The sequence below is a fragment of the Rutilus rutilus genome (assembly GCF_951802725.1).
Source record: "Rutilus rutilus genome assembly, chromosome: 16".
NCBI classification, from domain to species: domain Eukaryota; kingdom Metazoa; phylum Chordata; class Actinopteri; order Cypriniformes; family Leuciscidae; genus Rutilus; species Rutilus rutilus.
In genome coordinates, this window is record NC_140224.1 from 3,054,194 (window position 1) to 3,066,666 (window position 12,473).

The window sequence follows — 12,473 nt, forward strand, 5'->3', positions numbered from 1 at the left end:
AGTTTCTGCGTTCTTCCCGACGTCATCGATCGAGGTCGTGCGATGACGTCGCGGTCCTTGTGTACTACTGACTGTTGAAAGAAATCGCTATAGCTAGGCTTTCTTTTACTGATTCTTGTTAGATTTCATAACTAACACAGAAACTAAACAAGAGAAGGAAATGAGTGCATCGACATTTTACCTTCTAAAACCTTTGAAGATGTCAAGACTGGACAAGAAGTGTATAGGGTAAAAGTTTAACTTCCCCAGTACAGTTCATTAATCACAAATGTTTTCTATTACAAATGCTGTACTACAAATTACACATTATCTACTTAAATATGGACTAATTTGAATACATTTGCAGAATGTTTGTTGACAGATAGTAGATTTAAAGCTGTTTACGTTAAGGGATTCTCTTTCTCGTTTGGATCAATACATAAAATCAGAAATACTACAGCCTTTAAAAATTTTACAAAAATCAGGCGAATGATAAATGAACAAACCTGTAAAAGCTTATAGAATATAGATAGTTTCTATAAAGTTTGGTGCATGAAAGTGCTGTCGAAGTGGAGATTTCTGAAGAAGAAAAAACTCATTTTTGAGAAAACATCCTTTAAAGATATGTATTGTAACACTTAAATGTGTATTTTTGAGATGTTTTCTTTCAACTAGTCTGAAGAAAGACGTTGTGGAAGCAAAATAGCATTAGAAAATATGTTATAGTACAGAAACATACAAAAATTGTGTGTGTGTGTGTGTGTGTGTGTGTGTGTGTGTGTGTGTGTGTTTTAATGCATGTTTACATACTTTTGCACTTGGAAAGCTGCATCCTATTATTATTTAGTAATTAATGCGACAAAAGTAACGCATTCGAGGGATATCCTTCTAAAACCTTTCAGTCATACATAGATAACATTCTGTAAATGCATCATATTATGAGAATATACAGTACAGGACAGTAGTGAAACCGTCACGGTTCACATCTGTTGAGTTAGATTAGTGAAGGTCTGGGGGGGTCAGGGGGTTTGGACACACTGATTGGTCGCCCACTGACCTTTTCTAATCCAATTGAGTTCTTATGGCTGGGCTCTAAGAATAGGACTAATTAAGCTAAAACACTGCAGTGACAACATTTCAATGGAGGAAATGCTCCTGGATAATAACCCGTGATGTCGATAATTATAAAAGGAGTGTTTTTGTTGGTATGCAATTGACAGGGACAGAGCAAGATGCTTGAAAGGATTTTAACTGAGCAGAAGATATCCGGAGGACAACTCTGCGTATATCGAATGTAGAAAGGTAATCATGCTTTACAACTTGTCCTTGAACGTTTAACGTTACATAGTCATAGATAAATACAATGTCTTAGCACACAGAAATGTGGCAAGCACAGTATTAGTGGCGAACATAAAACTGGAATGAGATGGCCATCTTCTCTGTATTAAATATTTAACAGCATTAATAACAATTATTTATTTTCCCTTAGCAAAACGGTTTTAAACCCTCTGGCACAGTTATACCATTTATGGCAGGTACAATAATGAAGTTTGGAGTGTGTTTGCCTATTCATACATGGCAGTTATAAAACCCTTTGCTTGATAAATAGTAGGCTATTAGACCTACATCTGATTCTTTTCAACACAGCATTTTCAGATAGTCCAGACCAGATAGGTGATGCTTTTTTTGCCAACGTTATAATATTTCAGTGCTGAAGACAAGTTGAACTTGGTGCAAGTTTTTAAATCACAGTATCATTATGTCAAGAAGAGAAAATCATGACAAACATTCATTTCAAATGTATACGGTTGAGTTGAATCCCTTGAAATTAGTGTTTTGTAGTAAAGGAAAGACTGTTTCGGTCATACTTTTGTGTCCAATTCTCACTATTAACTATATTAACTATGACTTTTGCCTCAATAAACTCCTAATTATTACTTAATAATAGTTAATAAGGTAGTTGTTAAGTTTAGGTGTTGGGTGATTAAGGGATGTAGAATATGATCATGAAGAATAAGGCATTAATATGTACTAATAAACAGCCAATTTGCTAGTAATATGCATGCTAATAAACAACTAGTTAATAGTGAGAATTGGACCTTAAACTAAAGTGTTACCACTGTTTCTACTCCATGATTCAATGCAAGTGACAGTCCTGAGGGGCAAAAGTCATGCTAATCCACTACGGAGGCCAATCAGCATTTTACTGCATAAATGCAATTACAAATATATTCAAATCACTATAAATCAGTCTTATACAGTAGAACAAGATGCTTTAAAGTAACACTGAAAATATTTAGACTCAACCTTTGTACTCTTTGAGCCTGCATACAACTGGAAAAAAACTCAGTCATTCTTTTGGAGGAAATTGTCATATGTTGTAACATACAGTATGGATGTCAATGACAACTGTCTTTTAATTAGCATTTGTATGGTGCTTTAACTTTAGTTAGAAGACACATTAGAGCAAATCCACCAGGCTCTGTCAAAGCCAATTACTAGAGGAGAAGTCTTGCATGCAAGTGTGCGAAAGTGATACTGACATGGTGAAGAGAAGATGTGCGTAGTAGTGCTTTCTTGCGTTCTATGCAAGCAAGGTAATTCCCCCAGTTAACTCCTGTGGCAAAGAGGTTAGCTGGAGACTGTGCTTTCGCTAATCACAGCTTGCAAAGTTACGCAAATGCAATGAAGGTTACATGTAGTGTAATGATGGACCTTTTAAAGTTTAGGTTGCAGTCATCCACAATCAAAGGGACATTTCATTCAAAAATGAAAAGTATGCTCACACTCTTGTCATTCCTAATGTGGACCCCATTGACTTTCATATGGACACTCAAAATGGTACTCAAATATGTTGCTAGCTTATGGAAGTGAGTACTTGAGGAAAAAGTATGTGAATTAATGTGGATTTTCCATGAATTTTTGCATACAGTGGTCAATAAATTGGATCTGATCTTCAAATAAGCAACAGCCAAGATAGTCTGCAAGTAAAACACAATGATATGTGAACAAACTCTGTAATGTTCAGAGTAGTGTATGTAGTGAATGGTGGAAAGAGTATGCGAACCCCTAGGCTAACGATGTCTCCAAAAGTTAGGCTAATTGGCATTACGCGTCAAAGAACCTGGAGTCTAAAGAAAGATTGAAGGTGTTTCCTGCCAAACAAGTGAAAAACAGTTATGAAATCCAAGGGTTCCCTTAGGAAAATTGCTTAATTGAGTTGAATATGTACTTTGTAGTGTAGTTCAAATCTTAAAAAGTATATTTAAAAAAAGAAAACTGACTGTTTCATAAGTGTACTCTGTAATAATGTGAAAGTACATTTGACTCAATACACAATAAAAAATTATATGATCAATAAGTTATGACATTGCTTTAACTCATCAAAAAAGGTCAGTATTTTTTATGTTATACAAGTGTCAGAAAGTAGATGTGATTTAAGTTGAAATGACTTAAACATCCAAGCTGATTTTACTTAAGGCACCCACCTTTTTTTTTTTTTACAATGTAAGTTTGATAATCTTTTGTCATGCTTTACTAGAGAAGTACACTTTCATGTGTTGACTAAAGCACATACTTGATTATACAACTTGATTTAAAAATTACTTGATTATGAATTAACTGTAGTGTGTTATTTGATATTGTATTTAAATGATAACTGTTGCCAAAATTCAACCTATAGGGTCTTTTTGACCTAGACACAACATGAAACTTTGCTGGAAGTATCACCAGGGGCTCTACACATGAACTCGAGCATTGAGAACATTGTTTGTGTACACAGAGTTTACTAAAAAGAAAGATTTTGAACAACTCGCTGTAGCTGTGTGTCCGCCGGCATTAGATTTGTGGCTCGCCCTCATTTTAGAAGAAGACGTTGTTAACGAATCTCATTGTATATTGTTTTGTTGAATATTAAGTGGAATACATCAAATTGTCTCAACTGTGTCTGCATGTTTAAAGTGATTCTCAATTGAAGCGGGTATCAATTGCATAGTGTGGTTAAAGCATATATAGGGCCGCAAAGTGAATCCAGAAGTGCCTTTCACCCTGTTACGACTTGATGAACCACTGATACGATTTTGGAAACATTGTTTTAAGGTAAAAAATGTTACTTAGTGTTGCTTTAAGTGCGATTACATGTAAATTGCGATTACTCGTTCTGCCCTATTCTATACTCTTTAAAAGTATGCTAAAGTGTAGGAAGGGAGGGAAAACCAGTTATGAAATCCAGCTCAACCTTTTCATGCATGTGTGCGCTGTTGTAATGTGCTTGTGTGTGTTTTGCGTCTGGCAGAATGAGCATGTTTGTGACCCTGGCGGAAGTGCTGGAGTCACGAGGAGCACCTCTGGAGGAGGTCGAGGTCTGGGCTCTCCTCCTAGGGGCTGCAGAAGTCTTGATAGACATCTCCAGTAAAGGTAGAACGCTCTTTCATCTCTTTTTCATGCTCTTATCCATCATTACCAACATAATCTGTCACCATTGTACCTCCTTCCCTTCATCCAGATCCTGGTAACATGTGCTGTGTCATCAGCCCCGGCTCCATGCTCCTTTCTGCAGTCGGCAGGATTGCCTTCAAGACCTGTGGCCGATCTGAGGCCGTGGGATCCTTCACTTCCCCAGAACTGTCACAGAGCAACACTTCCCCCAGGACACAGGCCACGGAGAAGGTGAGTTGGCCTACAATTATGGTAGATAGCCTGACCTTCTTGCTGAATGTTAAAGGGTTAGTTCACCCAAAAATGAAAATTCTGTCAGTAATTACTCTCCCTCATGTTGTTCCAAGCCCGTAAGACTTTCGTTCATCTTCGGAACACAAATTAACATATTTTTGATGAAATCTGAGAGCTGTCTCACTCCTCCATAGGCTGCTATGGGATCGATATCAGCCATCCCAGAAAAGTTAGTAAAGACAATGTTAAAATAGTCCAAGTGACTACAGTGGCTCAACCTTAAGTTTATCAAGCGACGAGAATACTTTTTGTGCGGAAGAAAACACACAAAACTAACGACTTTATTAAACTATTCATTTTCTTCTGTGTGAGTTCACAGAGTGTAACAGTGCAGCGCTTCTGGGTTGTACGTGAGAACGTAGGCTCACTATTGGCCGACGCTGGTCATGTGTGTGATGCTGGCCAATAGTGAGCCTACATTCTGACGTACAACCCAGAAGCGCTGCGCTGTTACACTCCGTTTTTTTGGCGCACAAAAAGTATTCTCGTCGCTTGATAAACTTAAGGTTGAGCCACTGTAGTCACCTGGACTTTTTTAATGATGTCTTTACTACTTTTCTGGGATGGCAGATATTGATTACCTAGCAGGCTCAGTTCACCCAAAACTTCTGTCATTAATTACTCACCCTCATGTTGTTCCAAACCCGTAAGATTTTCTTCGGAACGCAAATGAAGATCTTTATGTTGAAATCTGAGAGCTTCTTGTCCCTCCATTGACAGCTACTCAACTACCACTTTCAAGCCCCAGAAAGCCGGTAAAGACACCATTAAAGTAATCTATGTGACTCCAGTGGTTTAACCTCAATTTTAAAAAGTGACGCGAGTGCTTTGTGTGTGCAAAAAACATAATTTACCACTTTATTTATAAAATATAAATCTCCAACACACGTTCATGTATGCGTTTTTTTTATCTCGTAAATGCGCGTTGGAGATTAATATTTTGTGGGGGGGTTTGGGTGAACTAAACCTTCAAAGGATTAGTTCACTTCAGAATAAAAATTTCCTGATAAATGATGTTTTATTAACAAAGTTCGGGAGGAACACGTTCTAATGATCAAACAATCAAGTCATTCCAACCAGCTGTCAGCAATCAGTAATCAACAGGTCCACTCAATCAGCATGATTAAAGGCCTATAAATACTCACAGTCGACTCACCCATTATCCTCGACAGTTTTCAGCATCCCTCCCCCACCCCATCTCCTCACACTTACCTGGTTATCTTCCTAACCAAGAGATACGGGGGGAGTACTCTGGGTTCGGGCCCAATTTCCGAGCTCGGAGCCCTCCCCCCGGACAGCACGCCAAATACGCATAACTATTTATTCTCTGATCATTTGTAAGTGTGAACTCGTGAATTTACTCACCCCCACATCATCCAAGATGTTTATGTCTTTCTTTCTTTAGTCGAAAAGAAATTAAAGGGGTGGTATAATGACCTTTTCACAGGATGTAAAATAAGTCTCTGCTGTTCCCAGAGTGTGTATGTGAAGTTTTAGCTCAAAATACCCCACAGATATTTTTATATAGCATGTTAAAGTCGTCACTTTTTGAGGGTGAGCAAAAACCCACCGTTTTGTGTCTGTCCCTTTAAATGCAAATGAGCTGCTGCTCCCAGCACAGGGGGCGGAGCTTCAACAGCTTGTGTCCTTTTACCTCACACACACATGCATTGGAAATTTCTAAAACGTTTAGCCTTTTATGTTCAAACCGGAGTCAGAATGATGGAGAGACTCAAGAAGAAGTGACAACATGTAGAAGCAACAGGACATTTCTGAATGGTTAGTTGATGAATTTATGTAGCTTATGTGTCTTATCTTCTAGTTATTGATTAGCATATTCTGTCATGATAATCTATAAATTGTGTTCCGGGGGCGGGGTTTATGTAAATTCTAGGGTTGGTGATGTCACTAACCCGGGAGGAATGTGGTGTAGTCTCTACCAGCCGTTTGTTGTAGTCCTTAAAAAGCGATTTCCTTAAAAGCAAATATCTCCCTTTGCTTTGAACTTTGAGCGTTGTAACTTTGCAGATGTTGTTTATGCTCAAACAGAAACATTACACACTAACTAAAGTTAGAAAAGTGAAATCATAATCAACCACCCCTTTAAGGTTTTTGAGGAAACATTCCAGGATTTTTTCCAGGGACCGACGGGTAGAAGGTCCAATTGTGACCTTTACACGTGATGACGTAATGCTTGGCTTATCGCAGAGCTAGTGCAAGATGAGCATTTGTGGTCAAAAAGTATATAAATGGTTTGGCTAGATACGACTCTTATTCCTCGGCTGGGATCGTGTAGAGACTTTGAAGCTGCACTGAAACTGCAATTAGGACCTTCAAACTGTTGGACCCCATTGAAGTCCATTATATGGAGAAAAATCCTGATGTTTTCCTCAAAAACCATTAATTTCTTTTCGACTGAAGAAAGAAAGACATGAACATCTTGGATGACGTGGGGAGAGTAAATTATCAGGAAATTTGAATTCTGACGTGAAGTAGAAGATGCACTTTTCAAGCATGGTGTATGGCAAAGAATTTAGCATTTATTTGCTCTGATTATAGATGGTGGTTTACTCACTAGGGATGACTCTCTATTGGGCAGTAGATTATCAACTTCCACAAAATCAGGTGGGTTCCTCTTCTTCACAGAATCATCTGGTGGTCTTTGGTCATTTTAGACAGAAAATATTTTATAATTTAAAGGGATACTCCACCGTTTTTTCATATTAAACTATGTTATTCCCTTAACTAAAACGAGTTGATACATACCTCTCTCGTCTCAGTGCGTGCGCTAAATCGCTCTGTCTTGCGGCGAAACTTTGTTAGCACTTAGCTTAGCCCAGTTCATTCAATATGGGCCAAGCAGAGAAGCTACCAAACACCTCCACGTTTTCCCTATTTAAATACAGTTACTCGCGTAGTGTAACTCGACCTAGGACGGTGACACAAAACAAAACGTTGCGCTTTTCTAAGCGTGTAAAATGGATAACTATATTGTATGGCGGAATACCATAGCAAGTGCTTGGAAGCACTTCGACTTCGGCGCAGTAATATCTTCACTAGAGGGAGCGGGGGCCGGTGAGAGGATTTTTCACGAGTGAAGATATTACTGCGCCGAAGTCGAAGTGCTTCCAAGCACTTGCTATGGTATTCCGCCGCAAGACAGAGCGATTTAGTGCACGCACTGAGATGAGAGAGGTATGTATCAACTCGTCTTAGTTAAGGGAATAACATAGTTTAATATGAAAAAACGGTGGAGTATCCCTTTAAATAACATTTTTGGAATGGACCTGGACATGAATAGAAATAGGCTAAATGGTCTATAAAAAATCGTCACACTTGGGATCTTCACAGTCAAAAATGACTACCAAAAATTAAATAAATTGGGGAAATACATAAAGATATGAAAATACAGTGCAATTTATTAGGTACAATCTACAAATCAGCCACGATGAGGTACTCTTTGATAATGTCTAAATATATATCCAAATGTGAACCTATTAATTATGTCTGAAAATACTGGTATAGGCAACTTGGGAATACACAACCCTATTACGCATGGTTTGCTTATTTCTTCCACCAGATGGCACCAATCTGCTTGAAATCCCATCAAAATACAAAATATTAAAGAATAAACATTATTGAAGCACACATTGGTAAATTTTTTATCTTTTTTTTAAATTCAGCTTATTGTGTTTGGTCTGTTTTGTTCGCTGATGATCACAAGTGTGACCGTGAGGAATACCAGAGGGAAACATCAACATCAAATCAAATTGAACTCTTTTTGATGTCAGGAATCCCTCTTAAAATTAGCATTTATATTTATCAATGATCAAAACTAGCTAACGTCCAGAGCTTATTATTCTTCTACTTCTTTGAACACTTATTGCACCTCGTCTCCCGCTAGCCTGTCCAGCTCAGCGACGACCTGAACAGCCTTTTACTGAGCATGTGCGAGGATGTGGCTCACAAACGGGTGAACCTCCTGACGTTGCTGGAGACGTGTGAATATCACCATAAGACTGCTGTCCTGCCCCGGCCAGAGAAAGCCATCAGACAGATGGCCGAGGATGTGCTGCAGGTAACGGTTGCCGGTCTACAGTGATTTAAACATAAAATACAATACTTAAAGGGATACTTCACCGATTAGCATTAAGCTTTGTATCAGTAGAAACCCGGTAGTATTTTCGCATGACCGTGCTTCCCTCCCTCATGTCCCCCTGAGACGAGAGATTTCTGTATTGTGTGTCTGGAAAAAAACCTCAGATGACGCAAAAATCGTCATTTAGGCGAGAGACTCCAGCCAGTAGGAGGAGCTCGTTCCGCATGTCTTCAACCCGCCCATAGGGGGATCTCACGATAAAACGCCGTCTTTTCAGTTTCGAGTCGACTAGTAGCCTAGCTGTATCATTTCTCCCGATACTGCCCTCTGTAACCGGTAGGCGTGGCTTGGGAGTGTCCTCGTAGGGCAGCGAAGCAAGTGCATTCTGGGAGTTGTAGCCTTTCATCCACATGAGCCAAAAATACATTTTCTGGCTTTTCTCAGTCTAGAAGGCACCAACTTCTACAATAATTTCACATTTCTACTACATAAATGACCCAATTTAAAAACGCATTCATTTTTCCAGCGGTGAAATATCCCTTTAAACAGCGTGAAAACACTAGATTACCAGCTAGCACTGAAACAATGTTTTCAGACACTTAATTGCAAGTTATGTACAATTAAATGGAAATGTATTATAGTTTAAAATGTAATGTAATTAAATGCAATGAGTTGAAAATTACCCACTTAAGTAGCCTACATCTGTATATGTAATTTCATAATTACTTCTCTTGTCTTTGAAATACGGTTACTATAGTGTTCTGCTGAATGTACTGACATTTATGGTAAACTAAAATATACTTTAATGTTATTTCTAGTGAAACTTGTATGTCATGTATTTAAATGTATTGTAATCTCACGTTTGTAATGATAAAGTTGCAATTTAGTACATTTATAATATATTAACTTTAAGTATGATATCAAATAACACACTAAAGTTAAAATTATAATAAATACTTTACATGTGCTTTAGTATGTTAGTCAACACATCAAAATGGATGTACTTCTTTAAAGCACAACAAAAGATTATTAAAACATAATAATTGTAATAAAAGTCGTTTTGGTTCATTAATATTATCTTTTTTTTAATATACTTTTAAGATTTGAAGTACACTACAAGTGTGTGATGATTCCAACCTGTGTTCGCCTGTCTTCTGTGTTCCTGGACTTTTATGTTATTTCCTGTCTTGCTCCATGTTTTGTAGTCCTTTGTAGTTTTTCTTGTTGATTAGTTCCTGATTGTTCCCAGGTGTGTCTTGTTTCCCAATCTCCCCTTGAGAGTATATACCCAAGTGTTTCAGTTTTGGTTTGTCGGTTGTTGTCTTTGCATGTTGTGTGAAGCTGTTGCGTTCCTGCTCTTCTTCCATGTTCCATGTTCCATGTTCCATGTTCCATGTTCCATGTTCCATGTTTCCTGCCCCTGTTCCTGGTTTTGACCCTCTAGTTGAATTGTCTTTGCTTTCATTTTTAATAAATACTGCTGCTGCTGGATTCACACCTCTCTTCGTCCCTGCTTACACGTTACAGAGTGCATAGTCAGTGCATTTAAGAATTTTAAATAAAGCTTTATAAAACATTTTGTATACATTTTAATGGAAGAAGGGCATCGACCATTTCCGTTTACGTGATTCGTATTCATAAATTTTCATTTTTTTACATTTATGCATACAAACAACAATTTTTTTTACTCATTTAAAATTCTTAATCGATACAATGAATAATATGTAAGGATTATTCAATTCAATTTTATGGTATTTTACTATACAATTGAAATTTGTAAATCTTAAAAAACAGCTGAAATGTTTTTTTTTTGTGTTTATCTTACATATTTTAGTGTTTTTAATGGAAATATTTTAAAACAATGTATGCAGCTTTCCTTTTGAATACGGATCTGCCATAATTACTTAACAATAATAGTTGCTGAGCACCATTTTATTTTTTTTCTAGGCTGAAAAAAACCCAAATGATTCTGCTCATCTCATAGACCGAAGCCAAATGGTTAGAGAAAGACTTCGGGGTATGTTTCTCAAAAGTCATTATTTGATCAACTGAAGTTTTTTTAAATAACGAAGTGGCGTTACTCTTAAAATGAAGGCAAACACTGTCATATACCGTCTTTATATCCTTTAGGTGCTTCCTGTCAGAACTCGGTTTGGCCTCTGAAAGGGAACAGCACACCGTCACCAGCAGACTTCAGCAGGTGAGTAGCACTCAACTCATCCATTTCACATCATGAAAAACAGAAGTAAGGCAGGACTTGATTTTATCCATTGGGAATTGACTGGATCGGAAAGTGGGAGATCAGAATGATTGTTGGATGTGGGAGGAGTTTTGTGGCATAATTCAAGGAAAGTTGCCATTTCCAGAGCCATTTCGAGAAAAGATTATGAAGACCAAGTTTATTTAATTTAAAGTGATTTGCACTGATGAATTACAGTTTATCAATTTTAATTTTATGTTGACTTTTATAATTTAATTGAGCTTATGTGCATTTATTCCTGTCTCTAATTTAAATAAGATGAGGAAATAATTTGTTACACCATAAAAAAAAAAGGTCCCATTGGTTAATGCATTAATTATCATTAACTAAAAATACATTTGTTACAGTATTTATTAATTTTTGTTAATGTTACTTAACAAAAATACAACTGTTTGTTTTAGTTCATGTGAGCTCAGGTCCATTAAATAACATTTCTTGACAGCGTTTTTTACTAATGTATTACTAAATGTTGAAATTAACATTAAATTGATGCTTTTAGAAGTGTTTTTCATCATTAACTAATGTAATTAACTAATGTTAAAGGGATAGTTCGCCCAAAAATGAACATTTTGTCATAATTTACTCACCCTCAAGTTGTTGTGACTAAAGAACATTAACCTGTATGAGTTTCTTTCTTCTGCTGAACACAAAAGAAGATATTTTAAGGAATGTTGGTAACCGTACAGTTGACGTAGCCATTGACTTCCATAGTATTTTTTTCCCTACTGGCCACCACCAACTATTTGATTACCAACATTCTTTAAAATATCTTCTTTTGTGTTCAGCAGAACACAGTTTGGAACAATTTGATGGTGAGTAAATGGTGACAGAATTTTCATTTTTGGGTGAACTATCCCTTTAACAGATTGTAAAGTGTTACCAAAGGTTTTAATTAAGATCTAAATTCACTGCTATTTGTCTTCTAGAAGTCATAGTTCACACCAAAGGATCAGAAACAACACATGGCTGCCCCAAAGTCCTATTCTTGATAGACGGCGTCAGTTCAACTCAAGGCCAAATCAGTTGTTTGGCTCTTCATTTAGCCTTAATGAACGGAAAATAAAGGTAAGGAACTAAGGGCCAGATTTACTAAACAGGGCAAATTAACGTGAGAGCGTAATCCCATAAAAGTGCAAATGGGAGTGATTTACTGACACTGCACACATTAAATAACACAGACGCAGCCCGATCATTTCCATAATGACCAACGCAATCAAGAGCAGCGCAAATTCGCGTAGGGTTGCAAACAAGCAGAGCCGCTGATAATGATGAGGTGCATGTGATCTAAAAAAGGGGCTTCCCAGACAGCAACATAGTGTCGGCCCAGATCCGAGCCACATCTGGTATATGTGGGTTCCACGCGTACCAGATGCGGGCCGGATCTGGCCCGATGCTGTTTCTGTC

At 37.5% G+C, this 12,473-nt stretch overlaps 1 protein-coding gene across 4 annotated transcripts in view; it reads left to right on the forward strand.

Annotated features, from left to right (window-relative positions):
* Positions 1-41: 41 nt before the first annotated feature.
* Positions 42-12,473, forward strand: part of frmpd2 (FERM and PDZ domain containing 2) — a 39,956-nt gene continuing 27,524 nt past the window's right edge. For 3 of the 4 annotated variants that reach the window (XM_084434759.1, XM_084434758.1, XM_084434756.1), the window contains exons 1-8: positions 1,090-1,281; positions 4,274-4,395; positions 4,484-4,647; positions 7,270-7,335; positions 8,615-8,788; positions 10,757-10,826; positions 10,940-11,009; positions 11,996-12,134. In XM_084434759.1, the coding sequence (XP_084290885.1) occupies positions 4,275-4,395; positions 4,484-4,647; positions 7,270-7,335; positions 8,615-8,788; positions 10,757-10,826; positions 10,940-11,009; positions 11,996-12,134 (804 nt within the window). In that variant the 5' untranslated portion in view covers positions 1,090-1,281; position 4,274. Of the gene's footprint in view, positions 229-1,089; positions 1,282-4,273; positions 4,396-4,483; positions 4,648-7,269; positions 7,336-8,614; positions 8,789-10,756; positions 10,827-10,939; positions 11,010-11,995; positions 12,135-12,473 lie in introns of those variants that run through there. The other variant, XM_084434757.1, reaches the window with a different exon arrangement.